Source organism: Oculina patagonica, chromosome 2, assembly GCF_052425735.1.
Source record: "Oculina patagonica isolate OP01 chromosome 2, crgOcupat, whole genome shotgun sequence".
In the NCBI taxonomy this organism is placed as follows: Eukaryota; Metazoa; Cnidaria; class Anthozoa; order Scleractinia; family Oculinidae; genus Oculina; species Oculina patagonica.
In genome coordinates this window covers 17,179,984-17,195,065 of record NC_135759.1, presented here as the reverse complement: position 1 = coordinate 17,195,065, position 15,082 = coordinate 17,179,984, and the positions used below count along the sequence as shown (strand labels likewise).

The window sequence follows — 15,082 nt, the reverse complement described above, 5'->3', positions numbered from 1 at the left end:
CTAAGAGTCGAAGTTACCTCGAATAATGCGAAAGTGTGTAAAGTTTAGCTGGAGTATCCGTTGGTATACAAACAAAAATACAATGAAATGAAATGGAAATACAATGAAAAGAAAAGGATTACAATAAATGGAGACAAAAATTATGTAAGAATCACGTAATAAATTTTTAAAAAATCACATAACTATTGTACAAAATTGTTTATAAAAACAGTAGCTAGTGAGTCTCATTAAGAATGAACGCTGGATAAAGGGGCGGGCGTTCCTCCTGAAGTAGAAATCTGAATGGGAGAAATCTCCTCAATGCAGTGCAGAATTAGAAGAAGATGACCCTGAGGTAAAACGGGAACCGAAGTCCTTGGTTGTTCATGTGAATAAGGCGTATTCTGGTTTCAATTCTATCGTCCAGCGTTTCTCGTCCTGGTTAAAATTGCAGAAGTTTATCGCACTGTGTCTTCGATGTCAGGGGAGATTCCTGATAAGGATAAAAGAGACAAAGCAACGAGATATCAGCCAAGATGACAAGTATGATGTTGAAGAATTGGAGAATGCAGAAAGAGGAATTCTTAAGTTCTTCCAGAATGACGCCTTTTCAGAGGAGATGGAAGCCATCTAAAGCGGGAAATGTGTTAAGAAATCGAGTGCACTTGCAAGTCTTGATCCGATCCTTATTGATGGTCTTCTCCGTGTTGGTGGACGGCTTAAAAGAGCGCCTCTACCTGTAGATTCAAAGCATCAGGATACTATTCCTAAAGGGTCCCACCCGGCTCGCTCGATTACTTATCATGCATTTTCATGAAAAGAGTGGCCACTCAGGCAGGGAATATGTCCTATCAATTTCGAGAGAAAGGTTCTGGCTGATTCGTGCCAATTCAAGTGTACGTGGTGTACTTTCGACCTGCTCTGCGTGTAAACGTCATGGTTCTGCTGGAGAACAAAAGATGGCGGAACTACCATCCCCTCAAGTCACTCCAGATCAACCTCCTTTCACATGCGTGGGAGTAGACTATTTCGGTCCGTTCCTTGTTGGTCAAAAGAGAGGTCTCGAGAAACGTTATGGTGTAATCTTCACCTGTCTGGCTGTGCGAGCTGTGAATTTGGAAGTATCTCACACGCTGGACACTGACTCTTTCATTCTTACTTTGAGGCGTTTAATCTCTCGCAGAGGCCAGGTCAAAGAAAGACGCTCTGATAATGGCCCAAATTTTGTAGGAGGTGAAAAGGAGTTGCGTACCTCGATTGAAGAATGGAATCAAGAAAAGATTCAAGAAGCGCTTTTGCAGAAAGGTATCAAATGGGTCTTCAACCCACCAGGAGCGTCTCACCATGGTGGTGTCTGGGAGAGACTCATCAGGTCTACACGTAAGGTCCTGGGAGCCTTGTGTAAAGAGCAGAATTTAGGTCACGAGAGTCTTCAAACCTTGCTATGCGAATCAGAGAGCATAATCAACGGAAGACCCCTAACAACCGTTTCTGATGATCCTAAGGATTAGGAACCGCTGACACCTAATCACCTTCTGCTTCACAACGACACAGCTCTTTCTCCAGGCCTGTTTGAAAAGAACGACCTGTACTCAAGAAGAAGATGGCGACAGATGCAATATCTATCTGATGTTTTCTGGTCTCGCTGGAAGAAGGAGTACCTTCCCCTACTACAATTGCGCCAAAAGTGGCTTCGTCCAAAGAAGAACTTTGCCGTTGGTGATGCAGTTATAGTCGTCGAAGAATGTACACCGAGGAATGTCTGGTCGATCGGTCGAGTTACAGAGGTGTTTCCCGGCAAATATGGTCTTGTTCGCCGTGTGAAAAGTAAAACGAAGACATCTAATTTGGAGCGACCTATCAGTAAACAGTGTTTGCTTGAGGAACTGAGTACGGAGTTCTCGTGACTATTTTGTTTGCGTGACAGCCCAGGTTTACGTGTCTGGCAGAAACATTGAGTGACAATCGTGACTTTAAGTGACAATTACTTTAAAGTAATTTTTAGTCTTGAATTAATTTGTTAGTAAATACAAGGTTTTCACCCTCGTATTTAGGGGGCCGGAATGTTGGCGCCAGAATTTTCGTTTCGTTTAGTTTTAGTGTAATAGCTTGGTGTTAGTTTTCGTGTTAATTAGTTTCCTTTGTTTTTAGTCTATTTCTGTACATGTTCTGTTTTATTTGGATATTAGTATGCGTGTGTTTATTCTGTTGTTTGCGAGTTTCAAGTCAAGTTTCGAGTTTACGGTCTATTTCGAGTTTATGATCAAGTTTACAGTTCGTCTTTTATGGTTTTGTCATTGGTCAAATCCGTCTTTGTAAGTTTCTCGTTTATTTTGCTTTGTCGTTTTCCTGTTTTCCTCATGTCGTTCGTTGTAAGTTATTTTATGCTCATTTCTGTGTTTGTTATTTTGTCATTTTCAGTTACCGTATCTATCTTCGTTTAAACGTGTGTATAGCAAGATGGATTTTGCGTGATTTTGCGTTTTGCGACTATAACTGTTGAGAGCATCACTTTTCATTTTTCGTTCGTCTTGTAGAGAATTAAATTTTTTTAGTAGCTTTAACTAAAGCTAATAAGTTTTTATCCCTTACGTACCATTGCCCTGACTGACAACAACTGACTATCACTTCTTTTGAATATGTCATTTGTGCCCATGCTCAGTCGTAGCTGTTCAGCTGAGTAACTTAATCACTAACACGAAAACTGGTCGACACTTGATGGACACATAAAATTCAAGTTGAAATGAAGTTTATGTTATGTTGTTATGATACTCGTGCAGTGCAGTTTCCGTGTTTTAAATACTCTTTGCCGTTTATAGAGCGTAAAATATGTATGTTTAGTCATGCCTGATACGCTTCCCATTCCCATTTTTTGTTTCTGAATCCCAGTCCCGGTGAGCCAAATCCCAGTTTCCCAGTGAAAAAATAGGCAAATCCCAGTTCCGATTTTACCCCTTTAGGCCCCTCTTTTTGCAGCTTTTTTATTGAATAATAACTGCCTTGCAGCACCGTTTAAAAGGTCATCATTAAATTAGATTAAATTGACGCGAGCATATTAACCCGATTTTAGGCCGATTGAAGTCACTAAGGGTTTACAGTACAATGGTGTAAAATTCACTGTTTCGAGAACTTTAATTGCATAGGCTTTTTTGGTAAGCCAGATCCAAAATGGCGAATAACATGAAAAAAAATATATTGTCCACCCTTGTAGTGACGAACATCTTCGTTGAAATAATGTCACACATTCTTATCCAAATGTTTTATCGTTTCTGATTATACTGCTGCTTAAACTTCAGATTGTTTGAAGCATATAACATTGAAGATCAATGCAAAATAGTCGTATTCTCAAAGAGACTTTTGGTTAGGTTTTAAGGTGACTGTTAGCCTGTGTACGCTACAATATTATGCTACAATAATGGAATCAAACAAATGCCCAATCATTGGTAAATAAATTGTGGGGGAGAAACGCGTGACGAGCCCAAAGAACGTCTGCGAAGGAGGCTATGTGTTTGTGTAAAGGGGGATAAGAAAAACGGTAACGTATAGGTGCGAAGAAGGTGGAAACTCAAGAAAAGGATGAGATCATCGTGCAGTAAAAGCGCTGGTAGTATGTGGTTTATTTGCCCGAGACTGAACTTACAGGAATTCGTAGTGTTTGAGGAGGTTTTCGCCCCAAGAGCAAAATGGCTTCCATTCATTGCATATTCTCTCTCTTTCGCGGTTCCCTCTTATGGTTTCGCTTATTGTGGCGCCTAGAGCAGCCCCAAGAACCAACAGAGGTCCTACGATGGGCACTTCGACTTCGAAGATTGAAGCAAGACCTGAACATAAACAGAACAAAGAGGTGTTTATTAACAGTGTAATAGCTTCCATTATATTATCGCGTTGTGCTTACCTATGAATTCAAATATTGTGAGTCTAAGAAGCAATTACTTGTTCCTTTTCTCACACCATATAGTGAACAAAGTATGACAAGGAAGCAATTCTCTGCTTGTTAGCAAAACAATAGCGCAGTAACAAAAGAAGTAAAACCAGTAGTTGAATAGACAAGTACTTAAATGAAATAAATAACTACATTTGAGATAGATTAAGAAAAAAAAACTAAGAAGGGTATTGCAAAACATTCTTGTCGAACAGAACTAATTTTGTAGCATTTGTTAGCTATCACCGCTTACCAAGACCTGCTCCAATTCCAGCAGAAGCTGCAAAGGCGAAGTCGTCCGCTATTTTCCAAGAATCCTTACCATCTGCTTTAAAGTCCTTATACAGGTCATACACGCTTATGCCGAAGAAAATGCCGTCGGCGACGACCCCAAGAGCAGTAAAGACTTTTGTTCCTAACCTAACAGATGGCTCCATCATTCTAACAAGTTTTTTACTTGCTCTCTCCATGTTATTCAGGTCCACACTAACTTCGGTTGCTAACTCTTCTTGAACTGTTACATGTAATTCCCCGTCGGGCGTTCTAACACCGTCAGTGAAGTCCTGTAATTCCACGTCAGTGCCTGCAGTTCTACGTGGTTTAAATAGTTTCTCTTTCAAGACTTTCATTAAGTCGTAGGTGCCTTTAAAAGAGGCTTTTATTAAGTTGTAGGTGCCTTTAAAAGAGCCTATGCCACCGACAGCTGTTGCTATGACGGATAGAACTTCCTCCACGTTGCCTGTACTAAAGCCACTCTTTGGATCGGAGATTTCTTTGATTATGCTGTATCCCGCAGCAACTGTTCCTAGCAAGTTAAATGTATGTGACATTCCTGTGGCAAAGCGAGGATTGTTCTCTAGGACCCGGTGAAGAAAAGGTAGTTTGCGCAGAGGGACTTCTGATTCTTTTTGTTGAGATTTAAATAAACTGGCCAGTCTATCCACTTTTTTTTCGATGTTTATCTTATTCATTTCTAAAAATTCTTTCCACAATTCTGCATGTTTGTCATTGAGCAACCAATACTGGCGGTGATTCTTAATTAAATCCAAAGTTTTTAATATTCTAGGTTTTGCTTGTCTTACTTGGTTAATTTCGGTAACATCTTGCAAATGTTCTTGAACGAAAATATCCAAAAACCTAACCTCAAAGTCTTTTGCACGAGCGTCAACGGCTTTTAAGACGTCGAGCTTTTTCAAGTCAAGGAAATTGCGAAAGATTCCGAGCTGTGTACTTGTCAGTGGAGAAACAATATCGTTCATTATTTCCGTCATGACGTTTACGAAAATTTTTCGGTCATCTTCTGAAACATTCCCTTCATATATTGTCGTAATTGCCATTTTTATGGCCTCTCGTTGTTTATCCTTGTCCAGACATTGTAATATCGTCCAAGGCTGTAGGAGAACAATTAGATCTAGAATTAGAAGTGACAATATTTGGTGTTTTTAAGTTCTACGCCCTGCTTGGTATATTGTAATACGTTTTGAGTGGGCGTGTGACGTTTCTATCTGCAGAAAAAATGTATATTTAAACAGGAGCGATGTTTCCCATAATTATGCTTATAAGATTAAGATATAAATTGAAATTAACAACCCTACTGCAGTCGTACATATAATGGAAAACGTTTTTCTAATGTCCACTTAGAAAACTGTTTGTCTGTTCTATTAAGACACTTCATAAAATTGTATTGTACACTGCAGTCTAAATCTCTCTTATAATTAAAATATGCACTTTTAACAGTTTTTTCCTTACCAACAACGTGCGTAATATACTTATGATGTTCACTAACAATTTGGTAGACATTCTAGTAGTCATTGTACCAGCTCTGCCATACTCGAAGAGTGAATTCTTTTGCCGAAGTGATGATAAATTGAGACTGACACCTAGCAATTCTCGTGATTTATTGTCAGCGGCATGTCATGTTAAATGTCATAATGGCGGCCATAAATATGGATTGAGTGTTTGTGTCCATCCCCTACGATATGTAAAAAAATCTAAACTCTGTGGATCTCTTTTACGATGAAAAATCGCGAAAGTTTTAAAACAAAATTTAAGAACCTACCGAGCCGATAGCAAGAAAGGGGACGTATTTCTAAACAAAATTCAACGTCCACAGTACTCTTTGTGGGCACGACCTTTTTTGCCAGCCGTAATTAGAACGAGCAGACCTGGACCTACCTTGTATATAATTGTCGCCTTTCACCGATCGCCCCCCCCCCCCCCCCCCCCCACAAACTTGACCCAAATTACCCCATTGATAATCACCCACTTATACAGTATGTCTGCCCAATTCCTGGTTATTTTTGCACTTATCGCCATATCTTTTTACCTGAGAAAAGAAGTGAGCTTAAATTTTCCCCATGACATAGCCTGTTCCTGCTATAGGTAGGTCCGAGTGAGAGTTTCATGGACCGAACCTCTTTAGTTTCTTTGTAATTTTGGAAAGTATTATTGCAGTTGATGGCCCAAACTGTCAAGTTGTCATAATTTCGGACAATCCAACGAAGACGTGGTCTTCGTTTTATTTCCAAATATTCGTCTCCATCATAACAGTATACCTCCCGTAAAAGATATATAAAGCAATGACTGCAGGTAAGTATTACCTTTTCCCGAACTTAAAAGGATTTTTTCCGCAGTTTTATTTGAGGCCTACCTCGAGTACGGAAATCATACAAACCCGTCGAAGGAACCTTGTGAGACGAGAAGGATCATAAACCCAGATTACTATCACCGAATTTTGTTTCATGGTACATACAGTCGAACAAGCAAGGTCACGCGTACCCCTATTAATTCTATTACATGTAATGAATTGATTTCGTGTTCTTGATATAACTGAAAATACTGAAACTAGTATTGCGATCGGTAATCTTAAGCCGATCTGTTTTTGCAACCTAAATTTTCGGTGATTACTGTTCACCTTCATCAGAGTTAGACAAAAGTTCCTTGGTGCTCGCGCTACCAATCCGTGCGCTTCTGACGATCTTTATTTAAATTAAAGGCACATAAGTGTGAGGGAACTCTTTGCGTTCGTTTACAGCGTTGCTGTCCAACGTGGAGTGCCACGACTCCAAGAAAAGCCTCTTGTTGTAGTTGCTTATGCCACGCTCGAGGATATGTGCGTCTTTCGGATGGATGTTGTGTTTCGAGCAGCATGCCGACTCAACAGAACACAACATCCATCCGAAAGACGCCCAGATCCTCGAGCGTGGCATAAGAAACTACAACAAGAGGCTTTTCTTGGTGTCGTAGCACTCTACTTTGGACAGCAATGCTGTAAACGAAAGCAAAGCGTTCCCTCGCGTATGTGTGCCTTTAAGTCAAAATTAAGAACGTCAGAAGCGCACGGATTGGTATCGTGATTACGTATTAACAGTGATTTTGAAATGCATGAACAGGTAAAAACGAATGATATAACGTTCCAACGACCACGCGGGTGCTGTCACTGAGGACCTCCTCAGTTGTCTCAAAGTACTAAAGAAATGCAGGAACAAATATGATTGGCTTGTCAACGAGATGCTATACATCAAGCAATTAAGAGGATAACAAGATTCTTTTCTGGTCTCGCTCTAAAATGCGAAACAGTCAACGAACAATACTTATGTAGTGATAAACCCCGTTCTTTGAGCCTGCCTTGGTAAAAGAGTTAGCAATTCTCAGTGTTGAGTATTTTGCGACAACTGACTGTAGCATAGGGAACGTAATTCAAGGTGCAGCGAATTGAGAACTTAGGAACTTCCTTTCTAAACCTTTTTAAATTCTCCCGCCTAAACTAAACTAAACCAGCCAAAACAAGGAGTTTGCAAAAGTAGACTTATCGACAATTCATCGGAAAGTATCGTTCAGATTTCATTTATAGCGGAGCTTCCAGCGGCCCGAAGGGCCTCAGAACGGAGCCCCATACCCATAGAAAATTAACAGAACCCATGCTTTTGGTTTTTCATGGTCATCATGTCTAGCGGCATGGCTCGCGGGCGCGTGCGACGACGACGCCAGGTTACATCTTTGATATTGGACATCCATGTCATGGTCAATTGACAGCTGTCAAAACAAGGTATCTGCTGACCAGTATCACATGACCATATCGCGGGCTCACATATAGAACTCATCGAGGTCGAATGATTTTTTGAAGTTTACCGCTGACCAAATAATGGTTTACATTGGATCGCGGGCTCAAGTGCTTTATTTTTTCTATTATTGATCAGTAAATTGGGAGCTTCGCTTTTAGGCTTGCCTAAATCTATTTAATAGCTTGTAAAGAATAACGGAATGTGTATACGTAATTGGACTACATGCTGTCCAATTTGGAAATAATTTGATGAAAAAAATTCCGAGGGCACCCAAAATTGGACGAGGCCGTAGGCCGAGTCCAATTTGGCTGGCACAGGAATTTTTTTGAATCTAATTATTTCCAAATTGGACAAGCATGTAGTCCGGTTACATATAAATTATATAGCTTGTAGTCAGTCAATCCAGCGTAAACAATAAACTTATGTCCAGAACGGGAAAAGTATTCAACAATAGTAGGCATAACACAGCACATGCAACTCACTCAAAGCATTGTCTTCACAATTAAAACCTTAAACAAAACAGTGCAATTTTATTCACCTGAGTTTGCGAAGCTTGCTACAAAGTGAGTGAAAACACTGCATCGATCAATGAAAGTCGTAAACAAAGTGTCCGAAGAGCTTTACAACTTCTTGAATCTGACATACTCCTTTCCACTATCTCGTTCGTACTTCATCGCCGTCTTTTCTTTTCGAATTTCAGCAAAAAACGAAAAAGAATTGCATCTAGCTCGTGGCAGATTTCTTGCTTCGCTTCGCTGCACATAAGCTTACGTAGTGTAGCTAGCTCCTCTTCTGACAACGTAGAAAATTTCTCTTTGTTGTTGCTATTGCTGAAAAGCTCAAAAGGAATGGAAAAACGTAGCAAACAGTAGAACCTGCCTTATAAAATTCCGCCATTGTCGACTAACACGACAAGTTTACAGGGCTGACGTTATGCTTTGTGCTAATTGGCTAATATCCGTCACATGTTGTTTCTTCTTCGATTTGATTGGATGAGACAAAACTGTCCAATTTTTCTTAAATTGGACAGTTTGTGCATTTTAAGTGAAAGTCCTAATTGAAACTATCCAAATTTAATCCCAAATTGGACAGTTCTCAGAAATTAAGGAAAAATAGCTGCGCTGACAATATAGGATTTACTGACAGCTATATAATTAAAAGCAGAATTAGTGCCCAGAATTATTAGCATTCGGGAGTCAGGCAGACGTACTGTACATCCCGCAGACCAATTTTTGTATAAATCGTAGGCTCGTTTAACGAAGGCTGATAATATGTACGTCGACTTTTTTCGACTGTGTACTAAAAAAAACAAATCTGCTATAATTTTTTAACAAATCTGCATTTCGTTTAGTGTCACAATGCACTCACTCTTATCAGAGGAGGGCTGGTCATTACATTTCCTTGTGGAGGGTTGAGTGGCAACTCTAAGGAACGCAATATTTATCAACAGTGTAATGAAAGTGAACCAACCTGGTTGAGTATTTCCCTCGCCAGCAGTGTGCTCATGAGGTCTTGTCTCACTTCGATTCCCAATTTTGGTTGCAATAAGTCTAAGACTTTCAGGTAAGAATCCAAAATAGGCAGTACATACGACTTGTCGTGGGTCAGTAATTGTTCCAAGAAATCGGGACTTTTAAGTCTGGTGGCAATTAAGACAGCTATTCCACCGTAGGCCGAGTACTTTTTAGAATCTATGTCAATAGTTAAGTCCGGCGCCACTTCCTGACGTATCTCGTATATTTGTTTGGTCATCCACTTGGACTGCAAAAGTTGGGTGAGTTTATCGTGAAGTTTTTGGTGTTGGATTTTGTTTTCCCAAAATGTTAAGTTAGATAAGAAAACACATGCATGTAAATCACCAAGTTCCTGCCAGCTATGTGTACCGCGTGGCGGCCTAGCAGTGGGGCTTGCAGGTGGTGGCTTAGGAATGTGTTCATTAATCTTCCGCATAAGTGACGCATGCACTTGCTCACCAATATTCTTCAGTAAGGTCAAATTGAAATGCACGGAAACAAATGGCTTAAACAATCCTTCTCCAAAACTACCAGGGCCAACAGCTTTACTGACTACCTTAGTCAAATATGAGACCGAGTTAGGAGCTATGTTTATCACAGTGTCGTCGTCAAACAGAAACAGTGTCGATATTGCTGCACACATACCAGACACCTTAAAAGGAGGTGGAATCAGCCAAACGAATGAAGCTGGAGGATTAGGATATTCCAGACTTTCGAGACCGCCAATTCGAGTAAGATTTTTAAACTCTCCTGGAGACATTGAATCTGACGGTGGTATATATTGTACACTGTAAAACAGTCCAGACGTCATTCTTCGTTGGGCATAGCTTCCTTCTTTGTAAACAGTACTGAATAGAACTTCAATTTTAGCTTTTACATCGCGTGGAAATGCCGGTAAAGGAATAGGACCGCCGTTACCTCTAAAGATAAGTTTTACTAATGCTGGGTTTTCGTTATTAGACACTACTACTGGTGTTACGGTAGTTTTGGCAAAGCGAAGAAGACCACCTCTTATTCCTGACCGTGGTGAAGATGTTTTAAGGGAGATACCTTCGCCAAAATGAAGAAGAGAGTATTTGTTGCCTTCATAAACGTTTGTGGGTGAATTTGAAGGTGATCCATCTGGCACTGGTATCGGACGAATCGGTGAAGGTTCCATAGGAATCTTTAGATGCCATGGGCCAAACAAGGATCCAAACCTGACTTTGGCGCTCTGAATTTCTTTTTTTGTCGGAAGAGAAAAAGGCAATTGGTAGTAACCAGGTTGAAACTGTTCTGTTTTAGGCCAAAGTAAAATGCAGTCATTCGGACCAATTTCACCGGATACAACTGAAAAGGCGCCATCACCGTCTGGATCGCAAGATTCTGTTTTAAATATCCAGAAGTTTACTAACGGCCCAACCAGTTGATCGCATTGTAGGGATTCACAATTGCCATTCACGAAACTCCAACCTTTGGAGTTCTTGGGATTGTTATCTGGGGTTTGGATGTTAATCTCATCTCCACTCTGGATGGCAATTCTACCATTCAATGCAGTTATTTTAAATAAGTACCAAAACCAATCATTGTTGGGCATGTTATCACTAATAGCATTCGCCTCGAGAGAATTAAGGTCAGTATCTACTGCATTTATAATGTAGCTAGACGAGACTTGGCCATTTTTTGGACGGATGCGTCGTAAAAATTTCCTTGATGAGTCCTTATTCTGCTTATATAGATAGGCATAATAAGGAACACCACTGTCCGCTATTTCAGGGCCGACAGGCTGGGCTACCAGTTTGTCAACTGAAATCGATGGAAGGCCGTTTGAATCGAGTGTTATGTCAAGGAAAAGAGTGGAAGCGTTTGAGGTTGTACCGGCGGTGAGAAACAGGTGGTTTTTGACAATCCTAGCTGAAAGCCGCGTATCAAGACTTCCAATGTCAGTCACAAGAAAAGAGCCCCTTCCTCTATCTTGTGATGTAGCTGTCAGTTTTCCTTTCTCATGGATTTCAAATATATTCCATTTAAATCGCAGGGCCCCGAGAGTTTGGTCTTCCGCGAAACATTCTATCAGGATCAAGCGATCACGGCCTTCGTCTCGGGTTGCTGCCAAACAACCTTTCTCTGCTTTGCTTGAATGTATGAGAACCTTTTGGTTAGATTCTAGTTCTAGATCTTGAACCGAAACAAGTGTCCTCTTATCCAAACTGAGTTCAAATTGCTTTGCTACGACATTGGATTCACCTGTCACACGAACTATGTAAATATTTTGATCTCGAAAAACTGCTTCTACAGGTAAGCCAGTTAACGGGGGCTCAAACTCATCCAGAACCTTTAAATCAGATACAGTTTGTGAGGTTGAAATAACGTAATGAACCACATTAATCTCGTCTGACTGTCTTAGGGACCAGAAGCCAATACTACCAATAGCTGTTGGATTTGCATTCTGGATGCTTCTATCGATCTGTAGCTTTGTTCGTGCTGTACTGAAGAGCTGAATATTGCTTATTTGACCATTAAACCTCTTGAGTTGTCTTGAATCGAGTTCGTTTACCCCAAACACCAGTGTTCCGTCTTCTGAGGCAGGCATGACGGCCATACCTTGCCATGTGGCTTTCTGGCAGGTAATTTCAGCATTCACTGTTACCATGAGAGAAGTACCAACTTTCCCAGTCACTGCTATGTGGTTGAATGCCAGTGCTCTAACTTTAGTGTCGTCCCCTATGTCTGTTGTGCAGGTCAGTGGAGTCCCAACCTTATTTGGAATCGCAGAGAACGTAAGAGAGCCATTTAAGTTTAAGTTTAAACTGATAAGTCCAGATGATGCAGATGATTTGAGAAACAAAGCCATGGGAGTTGCATCAACAGGCATTCGCCTGGGCCTTATCCAGAATTCAATAGAAAAGGCAGGTGAACCCATTGTGCTCATTGCTGCATAATGTGGAATTTCGATTTTGTCAACAATTCCATCCAGGTCAGCTACTCCGCTGAGATCGTTGTATGGATCAGCTGCTAGAACCGGCCCGGCTAGCGTCGCATCACGGCGTCGTCGTTGAGAATTCAAAGGGTCCAGCTGCTCCGGCGTCATGTCTACATAACCTCCAAATTTCAATAGAGCGCCGTACCTCACCTTTTCAGTTGTGGAATCGAACTTGACATTTGGAGCAATATGGTGGAGACCGGTAAAAAAAGTGACTTTAGTCGATTGTCCACCCGATTTAAGATCAACAACCGAGACTGCAGGCTGGTGTACCTCTTTCACCTGGGTAAAAAGGATTTAAAAGACATTTCGTGTAATCAATGGTTCTTGTTGTGCAGATGTGCCAACAATTAAGGCAAGACATATAGAAGACATATAGAAGACCTACCCTTTTTTGCACTCGAGGCGAGGGACCATCGTTAACTGGGTTTCCTTAATAAAAAAAACAATAATAGCTTACACCTGTAATAAAAAGAACTGGATCTTGTGATGATGATGATGATGATGACGACGATGATGATGATGATGATGATGATGATGATAATGATGATGATGATATTTTTAGAGCACCATTTTTCATAGTTTTAATGACGCCTTACTAAAAATAATAAATATATAATTACACAAACAAGATATAAAATAAATAAAATTAAATAATTAAATAATTAAGTACGATTAAATAATTCTACAGCTCTAATATTACACCTTTCAGTCTAAAATTTGGCATGAAGTATCTCTGTGTGTGACTCTATAACCCTACATTTTTGTTTTTGAGGAAAATCTTTCGAGAGCCGAGAAATTAGCAATTCTGTTCAACGTGCCCATACATTTCTCTGTAATTTATAATTATATAAGTACCATTAAATAATTCTACGGCTTGAATATTACACCTTTCAGCCTAAAATTTGGCATGAAGTATCTCTGTCTGACTTTCAATAACCCTACGTTTTTGTTTTTGATGAAAATCTTTCAAGAACCGAGAAATTTGCAATTCTGTGCAACGTGTGTACTGTCGTGAATTGTAATAAACGTCGTGAATTGTAATACCTGTCGTAAATTGTAATAACAGTTGTCATGAATTGTAATAGCTGTCGTAAATTGTAATAACAATTGTCGTGATTTGTAATAACGCGCCTATCGCAAATTGTAATAACACATTGTCGTATTTTGTAATACTCCGAGCTGTCGTAAATTGTAATAACACATTGTCGTGTTTTGTAATAATCCTTTAAAATAAGAATTAGCAATCATACAGAAATCCGGTTTTCGTTTTCTAAGGAAAAACAGTTAAAGATTTTGTGGTGTAAGTTTATTTTCCTGCTTGGTATCGTCATGAGGTTTATTCAACATTATTAACCAACTACTCACCGGAACTGCGACAAATTTGCAGCAAAGCACGTTGTAGGGAAACGTGAAGTTACATTTGTTTTTCCTCAAGTCGGTTTTTAACAAGTCATTGGTCTTCATTTTTGTGAGGGAAAACGGTCTAAACATATTTTCATGATATTTAGCTTGTCCCTTCGGTGTCGTCTGATCGACTTAAATTTTCACGTTAAAAAAAGGAAAACGAGCTATGAGGAAGATATTAATGACGTAGTCAAACACAACAGATTAACGGCATTTCTTAACACTTAATAGCAGTAATGGCGGTTCTTCTTTCCTTTCTCCGTGTTTTCGTTTGATTTTTACAACCACATCGACCTTGTCTTCCTCAATATTCATTGCCGTCATATAGACTTTGTGACCAGTTCTTGTTGTTTTTAGGCTCCACGGCAATGATGCTGTGGTATCAGACCACCCATTGTAATTACGAACTCCTCCTATTTTCACAGTGATGTTCAATTAAATAGTTTTGTTTGGATGGCTTTTTTATTTTATTTTGACTGAAAGAATTGTCCGGTGAATATCCCTTTTTATAATATTATCGGCGGAGAAAGGTTGAAGTCAGATAACTAAAAATAAATGTTAAAAAGGTGAAAACTAAGAAACAGCGAAGTTAACTTTGTGACCAGTTCTTGTCTTTCCGAACAACTTAGACGCTGCCTACAACAACAAGGTGTACGCGCTGTTTTCAAGTCGGAAACTACATTAAGATCACACCTAGTACGGCCGAAAGACGCCGTTGATCCGACTAAACAAGATGGCGTTGTTTACAGAATTCCCTGTGAGTGCGGCAAAGTTTACATCGGCGAGACTGGAAGACCTATACAAGACAGGATCAAAGAACACGACCGGGACATCCGACTCGCCCGTATCCAGACCTCCGCCGTTTCAGAGCACACCCACAACACCGGACACTACCCACTTTGGAATGAGGTTACGTTTATTGATCGTGAACCACACTGGTACACACGCAGAGTCAAAGAGGCAATTCAGATAAGACTTCACCCTAATAATATCAACAGGGATAGTGGAATTGAAATTCCTGAAGCATGGATGCCCAAGATCAAAAAACACAACACCAGGAGAACGGAACGGCAGCGGACCCCTGAGGGAACAACAGCACACCGGAACAGAGAGGATCGAAATGCACCAATCACAGCTGTTGAAAACCAACCAATCACAGCGCAGCAGCGTGCTTTATAAGTTCATAACCAGTCGACCTTATCGCCTGATGAAGACTAGGGATCTACATCACAAG

At 40.2% G+C, this 15,082-nt stretch overlaps 1 protein-coding gene across 1 annotated transcript in view; it reads right to left on the bottom strand.

Annotated features, from left to right (window-relative positions):
* The window catches only part of LOC144642185 (uncharacterized), a 42,264-nt gene that overhangs the window by 5,095 nt on the left and 22,087 nt on the right, over nucleotides 1-15,082 (bottom strand). The window contains exons 9-12 of the mRNA XM_078501169.1: nucleotides 12,830-12,873; nucleotides 9,436-12,723; nucleotides 4,155-5,292; nucleotides 3,620-3,800 (exon numbers count right to left, since the gene is read on the bottom strand). Of these exons, the coding sequence (XP_078357295.1) occupies nucleotides 3,620-3,800; nucleotides 4,155-5,292; nucleotides 9,436-12,723; nucleotides 12,830-12,873 (4,651 nt within the window). The remainder of the gene's footprint in view (nucleotides 1-3,619; nucleotides 3,801-4,154; nucleotides 5,293-9,435; nucleotides 12,724-12,829; nucleotides 12,874-15,082) is intronic.